The 23961-nt window shown below is 38.2% G+C and overlaps 1 long non-coding RNA gene and 1 gene segment (V, D, J or C); one reads left to right on the top strand and one right to left on the bottom strand.

The window, feature by feature from the left end:
* The first annotated feature begins 1630 nt into the window (after nucleotides 1-1630).
* Nucleotides 1631-2219, top strand: LOC137100597 (uncharacterized). The gene is made up of 2 exons (XR_010910936.1): nucleotides 1631-1838; nucleotides 1918-2219. It is a non-coding gene; the product is annotated as an uncharacterized lncRNA (long non-coding RNA).
* A 7907-nt stretch (nucleotides 2220-10126) lies between these two features.
* Nucleotides 10127-10582, bottom strand: LOC137100115 (Ig heavy chain V region 914-like). The segment is given in 2 exon segments: nucleotides 10127-10443; nucleotides 10576-10582. Coding segments are annotated over 2 exon segments (324 nt in total).
* Nucleotides 10583-23961: the final 13379 nt, after the last annotated feature.

Raw genomic sequence — 23961 nt, 5'->3', positions numbered from 1 at the left:
CCCTGGGTGGATTGTGTGTTTAGTGTCTCCGATTCCAGCTGCTGAAGCTCATCGCTCCTTCTGAGGAGGTGTCTTGGGGGCCTCCCTCACTACTCTCCTTGTTGCATGGTCACTGAGGAGGAGTTGCAAAAACCGCAAAATGCAAAGAGAGTTTTCCACCACTACTTATCACTTTGCAGAGAGGAGGACGGAGAACAGTGGACACACAGTTTAACATGATGGACTGTAGGACAGGACTGCTGATGTTAACTATCTGCTGGGCAGGTGATGCTTCTATTAATCTTATTTTTTTAAAACAATGTTTAAAAACCCAACATGGGAATTAACTTCTTTTTTTTTTTTTACCAGGTGTTGATGCTCAGACTCTGACAGAATCTGAACCAGTGGTTAAAAGACCTGGAGAATCCCACAAACTGACCTGTACAGTCTCTGGATTCACATTCAGCAGCTATGAAATGTGCTGGGTCAGACAGGCTCCTGGAAAAGGACTGGAGTGGATCGCTTACATTAATGGTGGTGGTGGCAGCACTTACTACTCTAACTCAGTCAAAGGCCGGTTCACCATCTCCAGAGAAAACAGCAGAAACCAGCTGTATCTGCAGATGAACAGTCTGACAACTGAAGATTCTGCTGTTTATTATTGTGCCCGATGGACACAGTGACTGAAGTTGGTTGAGCAGCTGTACAAAATCGTACAGTTTGTAGTTTTCCTTTTTAACAAATGCATATATTGCCCTGCATTACACAAATTCACAAAGGAAAAACATTTTGCAGAACGTAAAACAATTAAGTGTTTTTTAAAAATTGTTACCTAACACTACATTTACCAATGAACAGACAGTTATAGATTTTATTTATTGATGTATTTGTGCATATTACATATGTGTGTATTAAGCTGTGAAGAGTTTCATCTACTTCAACGTTTTGTAAAAAAGTAAGAATCTGCATGACAGTAACAGTACTTGTGTACTTTTTTAAACGTTATTTCTCCCTGTTGTTTAAATGCAGCACCATCAGCAGCATAAGTCCATCTATCTTCCAAATGCAATGTTTGGCCTTTTCAAACATGTAAATGTACAGTATAGCACAGATTGGTTCCTTGGAGCTTTGAATCAGCCCCTGTCATTTAAATATGTAAAACCTTAAGCGTGATTTCTGCTCTGATGCTGCATCTTTTCTCTGACCTCATTAAGCATAAAAACAATCACATTTAATTAGTTGCATAACAATTGTGTCATTGTGTCAGAACAAAATCCAGGTTTGTTAATGTTTTAGTAAAGGAAACAATTTGTTAGGGGACATGATTAAAATTAAACTCACATTTCAAATCTAGAATAATCTGTTGGAGCTCATTAAGTCTAAAAGAGGCTAAACTTTAACATTTAAACTGGCTGAACCAGTGTACAGTCAAACATGGAAGACTTCCACCTTTTTTTCCCAATATTGTTATAAGGATAATAAACCTCATAATTTAAAGTTCACAGACTGTTAGTTTCTCACAGGACAATAATTCTTGACTAAGTATTTATTGTGGCCACACAATGGTAGAACACATTAAATACACAATAATTTGGTGTAAAACATGCACAGATGGTGGATCTTTATCCTGCCTTTAGAGAACTTTCTAAATATAAATACATTATTAACTTTGAGTTTTCTGTAAGTTAAATCCAGTTTCTTACTGTCTTCTATGTGAGGAGGAGTCAATGCAAAACTCAGAGGTCTTCTTCCTCTACTTATCTGTCTGCAGAGAGGACGACAGACAACAGTGGACACACAGTTTAACATGATGGACTGTAGGACAGGACTGCTGCTCTTAATGTTGAGCTACTTGGCAGGTGAACTAGTCTCTTATTTGATGTTTTCTGAGATTTTAAGTTTGCTGCATTTGACCTGTTTGCTTTACTGTCCTGACAGCTGTCGATGCTCAGACTCTGACAGAATCTGAACCAGTGGTTAAAAGACCTGGAGAATCCCACAAACTGACCTGTACAACCTCTGGATTCACATTCAGCAGCTATGCTATGGACTGGGTCAGACAGGCCCCTGGTAAAGGACTGGAGTGGATCGCATTTGTGCAAACAGGCAGTTCCTCTTTCTATTACTCTCAGTCAGTCCAGGGCAGATTCACCATCTCCAGAGATGACTCCAGCAGTAAAGTCTATCTACAGATGAACAGTCTGAAGACTGGGGACACAGCAGTTTATTACTGTGCCAGAGACACAGTGAGAGACAGTAATAGGACAGTCATACAAAAACTACTTCCTTTAATCCTCACCACCACCACTGAGGTGAACTTTTCCTTCAACATCACTTGTGATTAAAGTTTATTTGAAGAATATTCTGAGAAACAGTTATTTTATTTGGCAGAATGTTGAATTTAGTTAAAGTTGATAAAACCTCAACAAATAATAAAACAAAATGCTTTTTACAATAGTTTGAATGGAAATAAGTAAAGTTCAGTGCAGCATCTTAGAGTTTGATAAACCATATGTAAATGATGTTTCTTAATGTTCTTATTAAATAAATCTCATTACTGGTCTAACAATTATTTACAGCCCAAACTATAAATCAACACGGCAGTAGCTCTAAAAATGATTGTGTTTATCTGTGTATTTATTCAGCATATTACCGGAAACCCATTTCTTTAATTAAAATAAAACCAAAGCAGCATCCTTATTCCAATATATTCTGAGACTTAGGTTATTTTTTAAATCATTGTTAAACATTTTTTATCTTGGTTCTTTTTCCAGTCATTCATATACAGAATAAGACCAATTAGCAGTTAGTTCACTTTCTAGTTTGTTGTTGATAATGAATCATAAAATATGACCAATTTTAAAACCTCAGTCAGAATAAATTTCCCTCAGTGCCACCAGAGGATGAGCCCTCAGACCATTAATGACCAGCTCAGAGGATTAGTAGAAAAGAAAGAAAATTACGCAAAATTCATACAAAATTCATCTGTACAAAAGATCAGAAGATGAAGAAAAAAAACACACTTTATGTCACCTCCAGACCTACACAAACACATACACAACATTTTCACAAACACAGGGACACAACAGAACCATTACAGTAGCTGATCCTGTTGTTGTCAACCTGGAGTGTATTTGGGTTTTTATCTGCAACATTTTGTTCTTCTTAAAGAGGAGGAGTCAATGCAAATATCTCATGTCTTCCATGTCTACATATGTGTTGCAAAGTGAAGGACAGAAACTCAATCTCTGACACAGACAGTGAAGACTGGACACAGCAACTTTTACAATGATCAGACGTCATTTGATGGTTGTTTTTTTAATCCTGTCAACAGCAGGTAAAGTTAAACTTCTTGTTCAGGAAACATCTTAATATGTAGATGTGAGAGTATATGAACTAACAAGCTTATGTACATTTCTGTAGGTACTGAAGGTCAAGAACTGACTCAGTCTGAACCAGCAGTTAAAAGACCCGAAGAATCCCACAGACTCACCTGCACATATGAGTTTGATGCTCATCATGATTATGCTTGGGTCCGACAAGCTGCTGGAAAAGGTCTGGAATGGGTTTCCACCATCAGCTTTAACAGTGTCAACACTTACTATCGTAACTCAGTGAAAGGCCGGTTCACCATCTCCAGAGACAACGACAGGAAGCAGGTGTCTCTGCAGATGAACAGTCTGAAAACTGAAGATTCGGCTGTTTATTACTGTGTTCGTTCCCACGGTGACTGAAGTTGTTTGAATAACTGTACAAAAACCGACAGTAATTATCTTCCAGGCTGACAGACCCCAAATTAACAAAGACTTATCTGCCATTCAATTTCCCTTTTATTACACAAAACAACACAAACATTCTTAAAGGGAATAAAATCTTTAGAAATAAAATAAACCACTTGTCTGAAAAGATCTGAAATAACTGACAATGATAATTAAATAGTTTCTATCCTAAACATGAGTCATAAATAATCTATGTTTTTTTCCTTAAAGTTTTATTGGAAGGTAGTCGATCATCAGCAGTGTCTTCAGCTCCATCTGTCGATGTCTGATCAGCTCAGCAGACAGGACAGATGGTTTGGGGACAACATGGGGAGAAGACATAAAACATAAAGGCCCTGATCAACTGTCAGGTTTGAACCCAGATTCTTTTTGCCACAAAGTGACAGACCTGCATCCCACCACCCGGCCCTCCCAACATATATATCTACTCAATAAATACTTAATATTAAGAGAGCTGATCTTTGATGCAATAATTACCCTCATTGGCCTCTTTATTAGGTCCACGCAATCACATTGCAGCAATTTAATGAATCTGTGCATGTAGACATGGTCAAGATATCTGCTGGAGTTCAAACAGAGCATCAGAATGTGGAATAAAGTGGATCTAAAGGGAAATTAGCTGATTTACTAGCATCACTATGTAAATTCTCCTCCTTCTGTGTTGCCTCATAAGGAGGTGAAGTGAAGTGTGTGTGTGTCAGTGAGAGGACAGAAGAGCTCCCATCAGTTCAGCTTCACCATCAACCATGTTCTCTGCAGCTCTGATACTGCTGCTGACAGCTGGATCCTGTGAGGAGCTTTCAGTGGATTCTCACTAATAAACACATTAGAAACACTGAAGATTCACATGAATGATGGAGATAATGTTGATTTCTGTTTCCACAGGTGTGAATGGTATTGATCTCATCCAGCCAGACTCAGTGGTTGTGCAGCCTGGACAGACTGCAGCCATCACCTGTCAGGTCTCTGGTTATTCTCTGACTGATGACAGCTATGCAACAGGTTGGATCAGACAGCGTGAAGGAAAAACAATGGAGTGGATTTTTCATCGTTTTGATGGAGGCAGCTTTTACCAACATGATGCTCTGAAGAACGAGTTTCTTTACAACACATACACTTCTACTAGTTCTGTGAAATTAACAGGACAGAATCTGCAGCCAGAGGACACAGCTGTTTATTACTGTGTCAGAGACTCAAAGTAACAAAAACCCCTCAGTGTCTGAACCCTGTTACATGAAGCCACCAGAGGAGGAGCCTCAGACCACGAATTAGTTAGACCTGTTGACTCAAACAGAGTGTCAGTACTTGGAACATTTACAAAGTTAAAGTCATAAATCATATTTTAATATGTTATTTTTAAAAACAAACATCCAACTCATACTTTAATGACAAATGAATACATGGCCTCGTTGTATAGGCCACAATTAAAGGTTTTTATACATAAATTGTGGGCTTTTTGTACTGGAGAATTACGTGCTTTTTTGTATTTGTCTGTACCTATATATTTTTTTCTAACTGTATAGACTCTAAACTTAAACTTAATGACTTATACTTAATGTTCAATAATTTAGATAATGTATTTGTCCATGTTTTGCACAGATGATACCAAAACATTTAAAAATCCCTCTTGAATTGGATGTTTGATTGTTTGTAAAGTGAAAAATGTATTTGCCAGTTTCATTGAACCACAGATTCAGGTCTGTGTCAATGTTCCACTCTAAGGAGGAGTCAATGCAAAACTCAGACTTATTAGTCTGCAGAGAGGACGACAGACAACAGTGGACACACGATGGACTATAGGAGAGGACTGTTGCTTTTAACCATCTGCTGGGCAGGTGATGATTTCCACTAATATTAATAGGACTTATTCTTGTTTTTGCTACCAACCTAACACAACACATGCATTTGTTTTGTTTTTCGTTTGACAGGTGTTGATGCTCAGACTCTGACAGAATCTGAACCAGTGGTTAAAAGACCTGGAGAATCCCACAAACTGACCTGTACAGTCTCTGGATTCACAATCAGCAGCTTTTTCATGCACTGGGTCAGACAGGCTCCTGGAAAAGGACTGGAGTGGATCGCGTGGCATGAAAGAGATAGTGGCACCAACAAATACTATTCACAGTCAGTTCAAGGCCGGTTCACCATCTCCAGAGACGACAGCAGACAGCAGCTGTATCTGCAGATGAACAGTCTGACAACTGAAGACTCTGCTGTTTATTACTGTGTTCGTTCCCACGGTGACTGAAGTTGTTTGAATAACTGTACAAAAACCGACAGTAATTATCTTTCAGGCTGACAGACCCCAAATTAACAAAGACTTATCTGCTATTCAATTTCCCTTTTATTACACAAAACAACACAAACATTCTTAAAGGGAAAAAAATCTTTAGAAATAATAATAATAACTGACAATGATAATTATTTAGTTTTTATCCGAAACATGAGTCATAAATAATCTATGTTTTTTACCTTAAAGTTTTATTGGAAGGTAGTCGATCATCAGCAGTGTCTTCAGCTCCATCTATCGATGTCTGATCAGCTCAGCAGACAGTACAGATGGTTTGGGGACAACATGGGGAGAAGACATAAAACATAAAGGCCCTGATCAACTGTCAGGTTTGAACCCAGATTCTTTTTGCCACAAAGTGACAGACCTGCATCCCACCACCCGGCCCCCCCAACATATATATCTACTCAATAAATACTTCATATTAAGAGAGCTGATCTTTGATGCAATAATTACCCTCATTGGCCTCTTTATTAGGTCCACGCAATCACATTGTAGCAATTTAATGAATCTGTGCATGTAGACATGATCAGATATCTGCTGGAGTTCAAACAGAGCATCAGAATGTAGAACAAAGTGGATTTAAAGGGAATTTAGCTGATTTACTAGCATCACTATGTAACTTCTCCTCCTTCTGTGTTGCCTCATAAGGAGGTGAAGTGAAGTGTGTGTGTGTCAGTGAGAGGACAGAAGAGCTCCCATCAGTTCAGCTTCCATCACCTGTCAGGTCTCTGGCTTTTCTCTGACTGATAACAGCTATAGAACAGGTTGGATCAGACAGAGTGGAGTGGATTTCTCATCATTTTGGTGGAGGCAGCTTTTACCAAAATGATGCTCTGAAGAACAAGTTTCTTTACAACACATCCACATCTACTAGTTCTGTGAAATTAACAGGACAGAACCTGCTGCCTGAGGACACAGCTGTTTATTACTGTGTGCGTGTTATCTCGTGCAGGTACCCCACAGTGACACAAACCATCAACAGACCTGTCCAAAAACAAGTAACACGTGATTTCATACAACTAGAAGGACAAAAACCAAAATGTATTTATGCTTGGGCTACTATCATTTTTATTAAAAATAATAAAAAAAAAAACTAAACCTGCTTCACATTAAATAGAAAACATCTCTCTATATTGTGATGCAAGTTTAGGTTTTTCTTTAAAGTCAAAAGTTTTTTAGTCTGTCTCTCACTTGCAATTTTTTATACAACTCATCCACAGAAAATATCAATTCAAACATACAGCAAGTACAAGTTCATAGAATAGTACACTGGATATTCATGTGTCACTAAACAGTCACTAAAGAACCAGTTCAGTATGAATAGTCTCCACCAGCAACACAGTGACTCTAAGTGGACAGAATGTGCAGCCTGAAGACTCTGCTGTGTATTACTGTGCCAGAGAGTCACAGTAACACAAACCATCAGTAGAACTGAACAAAAACCCCTCAGTGTGTGAAGACTTGTTGGTGTCAGAACTTAGAACATTTACAAAGTTAAAGTCATAAATCATATTTTAAATATTTTATTTAAAAAAAAACAAACATCCCACTCATACTAATGACAAAATTATACATGGCCTTGTCGTATGGGCCACAATTAAACTTTTATAAGCATAAATTATGGGCTTTCTGCATCAATGTACTGGAGAATTAAGTGCTTTTTTGTATTTGTCTGCAACTATATATTTTTTTCTGAATGTATAGACTCTAAACTTATACTTAATGACTAACACTTAATGTTCAATAACTTTGATAATGTATTTGTCCATGTTTTGCACAGATGATACCAAAACATTTAAAAATCCCTCTTGAATTGGATGTTTGATTGTTTGTAAAGTGAAAAATGTATTTGCCAGTTTCATTGAACCACAGATGAGATTCAGGTCTGTGTCAATGTTCCACTCTAAGGAGGAGTCAATGCAAAACTCAGATGTCTTTCACGTCTACTTATTAGTCTGCAAAGAGGACGACAGACAACAGTGGACACACGATGGACTGTAGGACAGGACTGTTGCTTTTAACCATCTGCTGGGCAGGTGATGATTTCCACTAATATTAATAGGACTTATTCTTGTTTTTGCTACCAACCTAACACAACTCATGCATCTGTTTTCTTTTTGGTTTGACAGGTGTTGATGCTCAGACTCTGACAGAATCTGAACCAGTGGTTAAAAGACCTGGAGAATCCCACAAACTGACCTGTACAGCCTCTGGATTCACATTCAGCAGCTATCACATGGCTTGGGTCAGACAGGCCCCTGGTAAAGGACTGGAGTGGATCGCCTGGCATCATAGTGGTAGTAGCACCACCACATACTACTCTAACACAGTGAAAGGCCGGTTCACCATCTCCAGAGACAACAGCAGACAGCAGGTGTATCTGCAGATGAACAGTCTGACAACTGAAGATTCTGCTGTTTATTATTGTGCTCGAGATTCACAGTGACTGAAGTTGGTTATGCAGCTGTACAAAAACCTACATTAGTCCTTCCCTTCATGATAGAGAGACAACACTAACTCAAAAGACTGTCTTAGTTCTGGGTTGAAGGACATTTCAGCATGTGCTGTTTTAAGCAAAAGCAGGATCCATCAAATGTTTGTCCCACATACAGGATTTAGCTGATCAGTCAGAATAATCATGACTTAAAATTTAGAGCGAAACCAGTACATCCTGGAATTCAAACATTTATGCATTTTCCCTAGGATTAATAAAAACCAACCTTTATTATTATTATTGAGCTACAGCCACCTTATTATTATTATTATTATTATTATTATTATTATTATTATTATTATTATTATTATTATTATTATTATTATTATTATTATTATTATTATTATTATTATTATTATTATAACCTCTAACAAAAATAAAAATCACGATTTAAACATAACATGTCTCCAATACAGCAGCTAATTAAATAATTTTCTGTTGACAACTGAAGAAGAGAAGAGAAGAGAAGAAGAGAAGCTCCCATCAGATCACCTTCAATAGCAACCATGTTCTCTGTAGCTCTGCTGCTGCTGCTGGCTGCTGGATCCTGTGAGTCTCACTGAGACACAGACACTGACAGTATCATCACAGCACATTATTACACTGAGTCAATGTTCAACATGTTTGTGTCCACAGGTGGAAGTGTCTCTGTGACTGTGCAGCCAGGTCAACGTCTGTCCATCACCTGTCAGGTCTCTTATTCTGTCACCAGCTACTGGACAACTTAGATCAGACAATCTGCAGGGAAAGGACTGGAGTGGATTAGGATGAGATATATTTCAGGTTCATTCTACAAAGATTCACTAAAGAACAAGTTCAGTGTTACCATAGTTTCTTCCAGTAAGACACTGACTCTAAATGGACAGAATCTGCAGCCTAAAGACTCTGCTGTGTATTACTGTGCCAGAGACTCACAGTAACACAAACCATCAGTAGAGCTGAACAAAAACCCCTCAGTGTGTGAACACTTGTTACATGAAGCCACCAGAGGAGGAGCCTCAGACCACAAATGAGTTCAGACCAGTTGACTCAAACAGAGTGTCAGTACTTGCAACATTTACAAAGTTAGAGTCATAAATCATATTTTAATATTTTATAAAAAAAAAAAAAAAAAACACATCCCACTCATACTTTAATGACAAATGAATACAGGGCCTCGACGTGTAGGCCACAATTAAACGTTTCTATACATAAATTGTGGGCTTTTTGCGTCAGTGTACTAGAGAATTATGTGCTATGTGTCTCTGCTAAATTGCTTTCACAAGTTCAAACTTTCTTTGAGTCAGTTGGTGAAGCTTTAAAGCTTCATCATATCCAATGTTAAAATGAGCTCAGTATGTATTTTATGTGGCCTGCAAACTAATTAGAATAAATGCTGATATGCTACATAAAAAAAACCTGAGGATTAATAAATATTACACAGTTTCATATTTCACAGTTAATAAATGATCATTTATAGTTTATAGTCCAGAAAAGTGGACTTATATGATTTGTTCTTAAAATATCTTTTTGAAGAATAAAGACTTCTGGGCTCATCCATGTTGGCACCATGTTATTGTACAGCTGCTCAGCCAGTTTTAGTCACTGTGGCCTCGAGCACAAAAAATAAATAGCAGAATCTTCAGTTGTCAGACTGTTCATCTGCAGATACACCTGCTGTCTGCTGTTGTCTCTGGAGATGGTGAACCGGCCTTTGACTGACTGTGAGTAGTATGTGGTGGTGCTACTACCACTTTCATGCCAGGCGATCCACTCCAGTCCTTTTCCAGGGGCTTGTCTGACCCAAACCATCCTGTAGCTGCTGAATGTGAATCCAGAGACTGTACAGGTCAGTTTGTGGGATTCTCCAGGTCTTTTAACCACTGGTTCAGATTCTGTCAGAGTCTGAGCATCAACACCTGTCAAACCAAAAAGAAAACAGATGCATGAGTTGTGTTAGGTTGGTAGCAAAAACAAAAATAAGTCCTATTAATATTAGTGGAAATCATCACCTGCCCAGCAGATGGTTAAAAGCAACAGTCCTGTCCTACAGTCCATCGTGTGTCCACTGTTGTCTGTCGTCCTCTTTGCAGACTAATAAGTAGACGTGAAAGACATCTGAGTTTTGCATTGACTCCTCCTTAGAGTGGAACATTGACACAGACCTGAATCTGTGGTTCAATGAAACTGGCAAATACATTTTTCACTTTACAAACAATCAAACATCCAATTCAAGAGGGATTTTTAAATGTTTTGGTATCATCTGTGCAAAACATGGACAAATACATTATTTAAATTATTGAACAATAATTATAAGTCATTAAGTATAAGTATAGAGACTGATATGTGAGGTAGGTAGGTCACAATGTGACACAATGCAGCATTTTACACGCTGGAGGTCAGACAGTGTAAAGGTTTTTCTTCTGTACATAAGAATTAAAGCCTCACATTGAGCTACACTCACACTCAAACTCCAGATTGAGCTGGACATTTAAGGTCACTTCATTTAGAAAACAACAGTAAAGAATAATATATTTATATGAAAAATTGAGTCTCCAAATATTTACCTCCAGACACTTGATGAAAACTCTTCCTTTTAACATGGTTTTTCTTTTACTCCACCAGCAGTAATGAAGCAGGTTGAAGTGTTGTTATTAATATTAATTCTACTTCCCCTCATTTGTTAGTTGTCTATGAGAATTACATTTTCTATTAGTGATATTTGTGGTTGCCAAATTAATAATCACAGTTCATTTATACAAATTAAACTAAAAAGTGTCAGACAAATGTCAAAAGAGTTGATTCTCTAGATTCCTCACGTATCTTCAGTCCATTTCCAGTAAATCCACTCTGTGTGAAGGAGTTAGTGCGAAACATCACATGCTTTTCATCTCAGGCAGCTGAATGGAAACAGTTGTCATCTGTGCTACATAGATGCCTCCAAAGACTTCTGTTTATGTTTTGGAATTAAGATTATGAGGTCCAGGAGCAATTTTAGGAAGCCGATCAACCCAAAGGTGTGTTAAAGGGAAATATTTCAGTTAGATAAATTATGAGTAGGTTTATCTGGTGCATTTCACTTTAAAAACAAAATGACATTAGTGCCCACGAACATCCACACATACACACACACACACACATCTACACACACACACACACACACACACACACACACACCTACACACACACACACACACACACACACATGCACACACACACAAAGACACACACAATCTCACTTTGAGGAGGAGCCAATGCAAAATGTTTTCCACTTCTACTTATCTGTGTGCAGAGAGGACGACAGAGGACAGTGTCACACAACTCAACATGATGGACTGTAGGACAGCTCTGCTTCTTTTAAGTATCTGCTGGGCAGGTAAAATGTTAAAGATCAGATTATTACACACTAATAGTTTGTTTAACTGCCGGTTAAACTTGGTGTTTTTTTCATTCACTTAACAGGTGTTGATGCTCAGACTCTGACAGAATCTGAACCAGTGGTTAAAAGACCTGGAGAATCTCACAAACTGACCTGTACAGGCTCTGAATTCACATTCAGCAGCTACCATATGGTCTGGGTCAGACAGGCTCCTGGAAAAGGACTGGAGTGGATCGCTTTCATACACACAGGCAGTTCCCATATCTTTTACTCCCAGTCAGTCCAGGGCAGATTCACCATCTCCAGAGATGACTCCAGCAGTAAAGTCTATTTACAGATGAACAGTCTGAAGACTGAGGACACAGCAGTTTATTACTGTGCCAGAGACACAGTGAGAGACAGTAATAGGACAGTCATACAAAAACTACTTCCTCTATTTAACATCACAGGAAACACTGAGTTCTGTTATTTCATGTGTAAGAGATGTTTATTTGATCAATATCATGAAGATATTTGAAAAAATAAAATTTGATAAAATACATTTTTATAAAATTGTGGAGTGGATTGGATATTCATGTGCTGGTTGCACCCTAGTGTACAGTGATTCACTTAAGAACAAGTTCAGTGTTACCATAGTCTCTTCCAGTAAGACAGTGACTCTAAATGGACAGAATGTGCAGCCTGAAGACTCTGCTGTGTATTACTGTGCCAGAGACTCACAGTAACATAAACCATCAGTAGAGCTGAACAAAAACCCCTCAGTGTGTGAACACTTGTTACATGAAGCCACCAGAGGAGGAGCCTCAGACCATGAATGATTTTAGAAACCAGTTGACTCAAACAGAGTGTCAGTTCTTGGAACAGTTAAAAAGTAATAATGTAATGAATCACATTTTAATATTTAATTAAAAAAACCAAACATCCCACTCATACTTTAATGACAAATGAATACATGGCCTCATCGTATAGGCCACAATTATACTTTTTTATACATAAATTGTGCATTTTGTATTAGTGCACTGGAGAATTACATGCTTTTGTCTGTTTATCTGCAACTACTTGTTTTTTGCTGTATAGACACTGAACTTAATAATAAGTGATGAGTAGTTAGTGATGAGTTCAATAATTTAGATAATGTATTTGTCCATGTTTTGCACAGATGATACCAAAACATTTAAAAATCCCTCTTGAATTGTTTGTAAAGTGAAAAATGTATTTGCCAGTTTCATTGAACCACAGCTGAGATTCAGGTCTGTGTCAATGTTCCACTCTAAGGAGGAGTCAATGCAAAACTCAGATGTCTTTCACGTCTACTTATTAGTCTGCAGAGAGAACGACAGACAACAGTGGACACACGATGGACTGTAGGACAGGACTGTTGCTTTTAACCATCTGCTGGGCAGGTGATGATTTCCACTAATATTAATAGGACTTATTCTTGTTTTTGCTACCAACCTAACACAACACATGCATTTGTTTTCTTTTTGGTTTGACAGGTGTTGATGCTCAGACTCTGACAGAATCTGAACCAGTGGTTAAAAGACCTGGAGAATCCCACAAACTGACCTGTACAGGCTCTGGATTCACATTCAGTGACTATAACATGGCTTGGGTCAGACAGGCCCCTGGAAAAGGACTGGAGTGGATCGCGTGGCATCAATGGGGTAGTAGCACCACCACATACTACTCACAGTCAGTCAAAGGCCGGTTCACCATCTCCAGAGACAACAGCAGACAGCAGCTGTATCTGCAGATGAACAGTCTGACAACTGAAGATTCTGCTGTTTATTATTGTGCCAGAGACTCACAGTGACTGAAGTTGGTTGAGCAGCTGCACAAAAACCTACATTAGTCCTTCCCTTCATGATAGAGAGACAACACTAACTCAAAAGACTGTCTTAGCTCTGGGTTGAAGGACATTTCAGCATGTCCTGTTTAAAGTAAAAGCAGAATCCATCAATTGTTTGTCCCACATACAGGATTCAGCTGATCAGTCTGAATAATTATGACTGAAAATTTAAAGCAAAACCAGATCATCGCTGATTTCAAACATACACCCAGCTTCCCATAACGTACTTTCTCCTTAATTTACAGCCATTATTATTATTATTATATAACCTCTAACCAAAATCACAATTTAAACATAACATATCTGCACTACAGCAGCTAATTAAATAATTTTCTGTTGACAACTGACTGAGTCTAAACCAGTGAGTATAAGACCTGCAGAGACGGCAACAATTACATGTTTACATGAGTGTAACTGTGAATGAATGATTTCATCTGCTTTGTAACAAGTTTTGTGATGTAAAAACTAATATATCAGTCTCAATAAATTCTGTGTATCAAAATAAATGTTTATGACACAATTGATGATGTGATTACATTTGACAAATCAGCACATCTTTGTTTTAAAACCAGTCAGTGTCCTTCTCTAAAGGACAAAGTGAGAAAGAAAGAACTGGAGTGGATTGCATAAGCACGTACAGGAGACACATTCTTCAAAGATTCATTAAAGAATAAGTTCAGTGTTGAATTAGACTCTTACAGCAACACAGTGACTCTAAATGGACAGAAAGAGCTTGAACACTCTGCTGTGTCTTACTGTGCCAGAGACTCACAGTAACACAAAAACCCCTCAGTGTGTGAACACTTGTTACATGAAGCCTCCAGAGGAGGAGCCCTAAGACCACGAATGATTTAAGGAAAGAAATGTCTTCTAACACATTTACCAAAAAGTTTTCTGGGAAGGACAATGTATTTTATTTGTTGGGGGACATGAATAAAATCCAACTAAAATTTCTAATTCAGAGTACAGTCATTTGACTGTTGTAGCAAGAAATTTGCTTATCAAGCCAAAACAGGGGCCAAGCTTCAACAACTACCATCCTATACAGACTTTATACACTGTGTCTTCCTAAACATCATTTTTATTCAGTCAAATTAAATCACAACAGTTGAATCTGTTTCTATTTTCCTGCTGAGTGGTTTTTCAAGTATTTGACAGATGATGTCAGCATGGTGCACTGTATGCTGTCCAGGTTAAAGCAGCACATCTATGCTGTGTATGATACTGTAATTGTTTCAAATCTGATACAAATGATCCAAGATCGACTCCTTCGAGAGATAAAAGATCAGCACCAGATGATTTGAACCACATCATCATCTTTAATAAAATAACTGTGTATTGATTTTAGTTAGAGTCTCCATATAACCATATGCAGATTAAACAAATTGTTTCGCAGAAGCGATGAATGTGTATGTGCATGTTTGTTTATTTTCATTTATTCAAATATAGTGAATTAATGACTTAATTTACTATCAAGCGTGGAAAATATAAATTCTCCTCTTTCTCTTTTGCCTGATGAGGAAGTCATCTCTGGTCATTCCACAGTATGTGACATCGCAGCATTCGAGATGACACACATGCTGACTTTTCACAACTAAGTCTTTGGTTTAAAATAAAATGATTCCAGTCCTGACAGGTACAATCTTCAATTTCCCTCTTTCTGTGCTGAAGCCTATTGGTCTATTTTATGGTTTGCAAACAATTGCATCAGATAATTATTTTACATTACAAACTTCCACAGTGACCAACACTGACACAAAAGCAGACTCATGGTTTTCGAGCCCATTGAACTCATGAGGAGGAGTCAATGCAAAACTCATATGTCTTCCATCTCTACTTATCTGAGGAGAGGACGACAGAGAGCATTGGACACACAGTTTAACACGATGGACTACAGGACAGGACTGCTGCTGTTAACTGTCTGCTGCGCAGGTGAACAATCTCCACCAAACTTGTTTTTAAAAATTCAGCATCTTACAACAACTTACTGTATTCTTTCATGTCTTGACAGGCATTAATGGACAGACTCTGACGGAATCTGAACCAGTGGTTAAAAGACCTGGAGAATCCCACAAACTGACCTGTACAGGCTCTGGATTCACATTCAGCAGCAATTGGATGCACTGGGTCAGACAGGCTACTGGAAAAGGACTGGAGTGGGTTTGTGCTGATAGTGGTGGCAGTAACCAATATTACTCTCAGTCAGTGAAAGGCCGGTTCACCATCTCCAGAGACAACAGCAGACAGCAGCTGTATCTGCAGATGAACAGTCTGACAACTGAAGATTCTGCTGTTTATTATTGTGCCAGAGAACCACACTGAGTGAAGTTGGTTATGCAGCTGCACAAAAACCTACATTAGTCCTTTCCTTCATGATAGAGAGACAACACTAACTCAAAAGACTGTCTTAGTTCTGGGTTGAAGGACATTTCAGCATGTGCTGTTTTAAGTAAAAGCAGAATCCATCAAATGTTTTTCCCACATACAGGATTTTGCTGATCAGTCTGAATAATTATGACTGAAAATTTAAAGCAAAACCAGATCATCCCTGATTTCAAATATACACCCAGCTTCCCATAACGTACTTTCTCCTTAATTTACAGCCAAATATTAATTATAAAACAAACATTTGAAACACCTGCAGACTCCCACAGGTTCAGACAGGCTTCAGGAAAAGGACTGGAGTGATTGTATTTGTGTGGTCTCCTGTGTGAAAGTCTCTTACAAATAAGATGCTCTGTCATGTTTCACAATCTTCACCTAACAAACACTGTTAGAGTTCTATATGTTTGATGCCCACATACTATTATTAATGAGTAGTTTATACATTTTCCATGGAATTAATAAAATCAACCTTTCTTCTTCTTCTTCTTCTTCTTCTTCTTCTTCTTCTTCTTCTTCTTCTTCTTCTTCTTCTTCTTCTTCTTCTTCTTCTTCTTCTTCTTATTCTTCTTATTATTCTTCTTCTTCTTCTTATTATTATTATTATTATTATATAACCTCTAACAAAACAAAATCATGATTTAAAGATAACATATCTGCACCACTGCAGCTAAATAAATAACGGAGACGGCAACAATTACATGTTTACATGAGTGTAACTGTAAATTAATGATTTCATCTGCTTTGTAACAAGTTTTGTGATGTAAAAACTAATATATCAGTCTCAATAAGTTCTGTGTATCAACATAAATGTTTATGACACCATTGATGATGTGATTACATTTGACAAATCAGCACATCTTTGTTTTATAAGCAGTCAGTCTCCTTCTCTATGCAAAGTGAGCTTCCTCCCAGTCTGCTATAAAGACTTGATATCATGCTGTCAGTTGCAGCAGAAGAAGAGAAGCTCCCATCAGATCACCTTCAATAGCAACCATGTTCTCTGTAGCTCTGCTGCTGCTGCTGGCTGCTGGATCCTGTGAGTCTCCCTGAGACACAGACACTGACAGTATCATCACAGGACATTATTACACTGATTCAATGTTCAACATGATTGTCTCCACAGGTGTGAAGTGTGAACAGTTGACACAGCCAGACTCTGTGACTGTGCAGCCAGGTCAACATCTGTCCATCAACTGTCAGGTCTCTTATTCTGTCACCAGCCACTGGACAGCTTGGATCAGACAACCTGCAGGGAAAGGACTGGAGTGCATTGGGATGAGATATATTTCAGCTTCATTCTACAAAGATTCACTAAAGAACAAGTTCAGCCTGAAGACTCTGGTGTGTATTACTGTGCCAGAGAGTCACAGTAACACAAACCATCAGCAGAGCTGAACAAAAACCCCTCAGTGAGTTTACCATGAAGCCACCATAGGAGGAGCCCTCAGACCATGAATGATTTAAAAAAATATATATTTTGAAATAAATGTTTTTTTTTCATAAACTAACAAAACCCTCATAAATAAAGAAGTGACCAAGATACTTGAACATAAAGGCCTTTTTTCTTTTTCTTTTTTTAAATCAGGAAGCCTGTGAGGCGGCTGTAGCTCAGTTGGTAAAGGCAGTCGTCCACGGACCACAGGGTCACTGGTTTCATCCCAGGTCCCGGCTATATGTCGAACTGTCTCTGGGCGAGACATTGAAACCCCCAAAGCCAATTTCCATCCCCAGCTGTGCAGTGCCGGTCCAAGCCCGGTAGAAATGGGGAAGGGTTGTGTCATGAAGGGCATCCTGTGTAAAAACTGTGCCAAATCAACATGATGACAATGATCCCCTGTGGTGTCGTGATAAGCCGAAAGGACAAACAACATAAATAAATAAATCGGGAAGCCTATATTGTTTATTTATTGTTTATGTGAGCATTTACAGATAAAAGTGATTTACAGAAATTGGTGTAAAATGTTCTTATGTCAAACATCAGCAGACAAGTAGCTACATGCAAAATGAATAAAGAAGAAATGATACAAAGTGATTAGATTATTACAGACTTCCTGAACTATACGCCTGCCAGCCCCCCTCCATCATACCCTGATGCAAATGTTCAGTGTGTACAGTGTCCTTCTGTCCTGCTGACTGCTGTGTGTGTGTGGAGCATCAGAGGTCACATCTCCAGCCTCAGGATGATCAACACACTCACTCTTCTGCTGGTTTCTCTCTCTCTGACCTGTGAGTTCTGCTGATTCTTTAGTTTTAATTAGAGAAAAAAAGGGGAGAACATGTTCCCAGATGATGATTTCATGTTGTCCTGTGGTTTCCATCTTTTCATCAGTTGTTACAGGTCAGAGTATGGAGTCCATTCCTCCCAGTTCAGTGGTGAAAAAGCCTGGAGAGACTCTGAGTCTGTCCTGCAGAGGATCTGGCTTCACATTTAGCTGCTGTGTTATGAGCTGGGTAAGACAACCAGCAGGCAAAGGACTGGAATGGATTGGAGACAGCTACTCTGATGCCAGCAAAAACACTTATGCAAGCAGCGTCAGAGGACGTATGGAAGTCAGTAGAGATGACAGCAGCAGCATGGTGTATCTGAGACTGTCCAACCTACAGCCAGGGGACTCTGCTGTGTATTACTGTGCCAGAGACACACACTGGTTAAAAAAACATTGTTTTCCCAACTACAACCTACAGGTGGCAGTAGGACACATAAAATGTAACAGTGAACTCACCCAAACTCTGAAGCCATCAAAGCAGGAGCCCTCAGAGCACTAATGATTTAAGATTTTTTTTAAAACTTTTTTAACTAATAATCAAATTGATAATTGATAACTGATCTTAATTTATCTTATCCCTAAAAAATAACCACCAAAACCACCAAAATCTCCTCACCGTAAAGAGCATAAAGAGAAAGGCATCTGTTAAAAAGGCAACAGAACATGGCAGCTGCCATTCCCAGGCACTAAATGAAGTACAGAATTCATGTGACTGGAAGACTAAACGTCATCTCACACTGGACTCTAATCTCAGACTCTTGTGAGAAAGTCTGGTGGATATGATGCATATTTCATAAGACACCAGTTTCCAGTTACAGTACATATATTGTGCATATGTCTTCCCTGTGACCTGAAAGTCTCAATATTAAACAGTGGACACAGCTTAACGTGATGGACTATAGGACAGAGCTGCTGCTGTTAACTCTCTGCTGGACAGGTGATTTTACTGATCTTATAAGTTACATTTATGTTTTTAAACAATAAGAAAATGAATCTTTGTAATTATCTATTGACAGGTGTTGATGGTCAGTCTCTGCTACAATCTGAAACAGAGGTTTAACAACCTGGGGAATCTCACAAATTGTTCAAACCATGAACAGTGTGAAACTGAAGATTCTGAAGAAAACCTGATGATTTATTATTATGCTCGACATCCACAGTGACACATGGTGAAGATCCTGTACACAATCCTGCAGCAGTCACCTTTACTGGAAAAATATTCTAAAATAAAACAGCTTTCCTTAGAAACTTGTCTTGGGAAAAGAAAGTTATTCTCTAAAAGAAACTGAAGATTTCTTTAATAGGTGGACACTATAGCCTCTGCAGACATGCTGCAACTGGATCCAGTCAGAACAGAAGACACAGTGGAAGGTCCATCTTCTTTTTCATCTTCTGTTCACAAACTGCTTTAAATATGTCTTTACATTTTAAGGCAGTATTTTCCATTTCAGAGCTATTAGATGACAGCAAAGTAAAGGAGCAGGTTAATATTAGAACATGCTAGAACATTCTCACAGTATTGCAGTTTAGTATTATAAAAATGAAATATTACATATGAGGCAGAGGTGATTTTCAAGCACATTTTTAGTCAAAATGTAATAACACTAAACAGAAATCTAATGGGTCCCAGATAAATATTAATTCTGTTTACCTCTGTTCACACTACAAACTACAGACATTCACTAAAGAACAAGTTCACAATAGAATTTGACCCTTTCCACAGCAAAAGGTGCAGAATGTGCAGCTTTGTGTTACTGTGACAGACACACACAATAACACAAAGAAATCCTCAATGTCTGCACACTTGTTACATGAAGCCGCCAGAGGAGGAGCCCTCAGACCAGAAACATTCCTGAAACACATTTACCAAAAAGTGTTCTGGGAATGAAACGTAATTGAATTAGTTGCATAACAATTGTGTCATTGTGTCAGAACAAAATCCAGGTTTGTTAATATTTTGGTAAAGGAAACAATTTGTTAGGGGACATGATTAAAATTAAACTTACGTCTTAAAACTAGAATAATCTGTTGGAGCTCATTAAGTCTATAAGACACTAAACTTTAACATTTAAACTGGTTAAACCAGTGTAAAGTCAAACATGGAAGACTTCCACCTTGTTTTTTTTTTCCAACATTGCTATAAAGATAATAAACCTCCTAATTTAAAGTTCACAGACTGTTAGTTTCTCACAGGACAATACATCTTGACTAAGTATTTATTGTGGTCACACAATAATGTTAAAAGTAAAATTTCAAATACATTACATGATCATTACATGATCATTACATCCACAATGCAAAAATAACCAACAAACCACCAACTGCTCTTCTAGAGGACGGGGTTGGAATGTTTCCTCTCCCTGATTGTTATTTATTATATGGTGATGTCATTACAATGGTAGAACACATATAATACACAAGTTACTTCTGTTGCACCAAACTATGCCAAACAACACGGCATCATTTGGTGTAAAACATGCACAGATGGTGGATCTTTATCCTGCCTATAGAGAACTTTCTAAATATAAATACATTGTTAACTCTGAGTTTTCTGTAAGTTAAATCCAGTTTCTTACTGTCTTCTATGTGAGGAGGAGTTAATGCAAAACTCAGAGGTCTTCTTCCTCTACTTATCTGTCTGCAGAGAGGACAACAGAGAACAGTGGACACATAGTTTAACATGATGGACTGTAGGACAGGACTGCTGCTCTTAATGTTGATCTACTTGGCAGGTGAACTAGTCTCTTATTTGATGTTTTCTGAGATTTTAAGTTTGCTGCATTTGACCTGTTTGCTTTACTGTCCTGACAGGTGTTGATGCTCAGACTCTGACAGAATCTGAACCAGTGGTTAAAAGACCTGGAGAATCCCACAAACTGACTTGTACAACCTCTGGATTCACATTCAGCAGCTACTGGATGGTCTGGGTCAGACAGACTCCTGGTAAAGGACTGGAGTGGGTTGCCTTCGTGCACATATCCAGTTCCTCTATCTCTTATCCGCAGTCAGTCCAGGGCAGATTCACCATCTCCAGAGATGATTCCAGCAGTAAACTCTATCTACAGATGAACAGTCTGAAGACTGAAGACACAGCAGTTTATTACTGTGCCAGAGACACAGTGAGAGACAGTAATAGGACAGTCATACAAAAACTACTTCCTTAAATTCTGCCCACTACTGAAACAATAAGTGAACTTTTCCTTCAATATCACTTGTATTTAAAGTTTATTTGAACAATATTCTGAGAAATACTTATTTTATTTGGCAGAATGTTGGTTTTAGTTACAGTTGATGAAACCTCAACAAACAATAAAAAAAAGTTCTTTACAGTAGTTTGAATGGAAATGAGAAAAGTCCAGTGCAGCATCTTAGAGTCTGACAAACCATATCTGATTTGATGTTTCTCACTGTTCTTATTAAATAATGTGTCATTACTGGTCATTTCTTTTATGGTCCTTTAATCACAAGAAAAACAAAGCAGCATCCTTAATCCAATATATTCTGACTTAGGTTATTTTTTTTGAATCAGATATTATGACACATTATGACGCTTTGTTCTTTTTCCAGTCATTCATATGCAGAATAATAAACAATAATAAACCAAGTAGCAGTTAGTTCACTTTCTAGTTAGAGGGGGAGCCATCATACAATGTCATACAATTCATACAAACTACATCTGTACAAAAGATCAGAAGATAAAGATAAAAAACCCACTTTATGTCACCTCCAGACCTACACAAACACATACACAACATCCTCACAAACACAGGGACACAACAGAACCATTACAGTAGCTGATCCTTGTTGTTAACCAAGAGTGTATTTGGGTTTTTATCTGCAACATTTTGTTCTTCTTAAAGAGGAGGAGTCAATGCAAATATCTCATCTCTTCCACGTCTACATATGTGTTGTAAAGTGAAGGACAGAAACTCAATCTCTGACACAGACAGTGAAGACTGGACACAGCAACTTTTACAATGATCAGACGTCATTTGATGGTTGTTTTTTTAATCCTGTCAACAGCAGGTAAAGTTAAACTTCTTGTTCAGGAAACATCTTAATATGTAGATGTGAGAGTATATGAACTAACAAGCTTATGTACATTTCTGTAGGTACTGAAGGTCAAGAACTGACTCAGTCTGAACCAGCAGTTAAAAGACCCGGAGAATCCCACAGACTCACCTGCACATATGGGTTTGATGCTCATCATGCTTATGCTTGGGTCCGACAAGCTGCTGGAAAAGGTCTGGAATGGGTTTCCTACATCAGCTGGAACGGTGGCAGCACTTATTACTCTAACTCAGTCAAAGGCCGGTTCACCATCTCCAGAGACAACGGCAGGAAGCAGGTGTTTCTGCAGATGAACAGCCTGAAAACTGAAGATTCTGCTGTTTATTATTGTGCTCGAGAGACACAGTGACTAGAGTTGTTTGAACAACTGTACAAAAACCAACAGTAATTATCTTCCAGGCTGACAGACCCCAAATTAACAAAGACTTATCTGCTATTCAATTTCCCTTTAATTACACAAAACCACAAAAACATTCTTAAAGGGAAAAAAATCTTCAGAAATAATAATAATAACTGACAATGATACTTATTTAGTTTCTATCCTAAACATGAGTCATAAGTAATCTATGTTTTTTACCTTAAAGTTTTATTGGAAGGTAGTCGATCATCAGCAGTGTCTTCAGCTCCATCTGTCGATGTCTGATCAGCTCAGCAGACAGGACAGATGGTTTGGGGACAACATGGGGAGAAGATATAAAACATAAAGGCCCTGATCAACTGTCAGGTTTGAACCCAGATTCTTTTTGCCACAAAGTGACAGACCTGCATCCCACCACCCGGCCCCCCCAACATATATATCTACTCAATAAATCCTTCATATTAAGACAGGTGATCTTTAATTAAATAATTACCCTCATTGGCCTCTTTATTAGGTCCACGCAATCACACTGCAGCAATTTAATGCATCTGTGCATGTAGACATGGCTGGAGTTCAAACCGAGCATCAGAATGTGGAATAAAGTGGATTTAAAGGGAAATTAGCTGGTTTACTAGCATCACTATGTAAATTCTCCTCCTTCCGTGTTGCCTCATAAGGAGGTGAAGTGTGTGCATGTATCAGTGAGAAGACAGAAGAGCTCCCAGCTGTGTCCGTGAGGACACAGCTGTTTATTACTGTGCCAGAGACCCAAAGTAACACAAACCATCAGTAGAGCTGAACAAAAACCCCTCAGTGTGTGAACACTTGTTACATGAAGCCACCAGAGGAGGAGCCTCAGACCATGAATGAGTTCAGACCAGTTGACTCAAACAGAGTGTCAGTACTTGGAACATTTACAAAGTTAGAGTCATAAATCATATTTTAATATTTTATAAAAAAAAAAAAAACACACACATCCCACTCATACTTTAATGACAAATGAATACAGGGCCTCAACGTGTAGGCCACAATTAAACGTTTCTATACATAAATTGTGGGCTTTTTGCGTCAGTGTACTAGAGAATTATGTGCTATGTGTCTCTGCTAAATTGCTTTCACAAGTTCAAA

Source organism: Channa argus, chromosome 15 (genome assembly GCF_033026475.1).
Source record: "Channa argus isolate prfri chromosome 15, Channa argus male v1.0, whole genome shotgun sequence".
NCBI lineage: Eukaryota > Metazoa > Chordata > Actinopteri > Anabantiformes > Channidae > Channa > Channa argus.
This window is presented reverse-complemented; position numbering and strand designations above follow the sequence as displayed.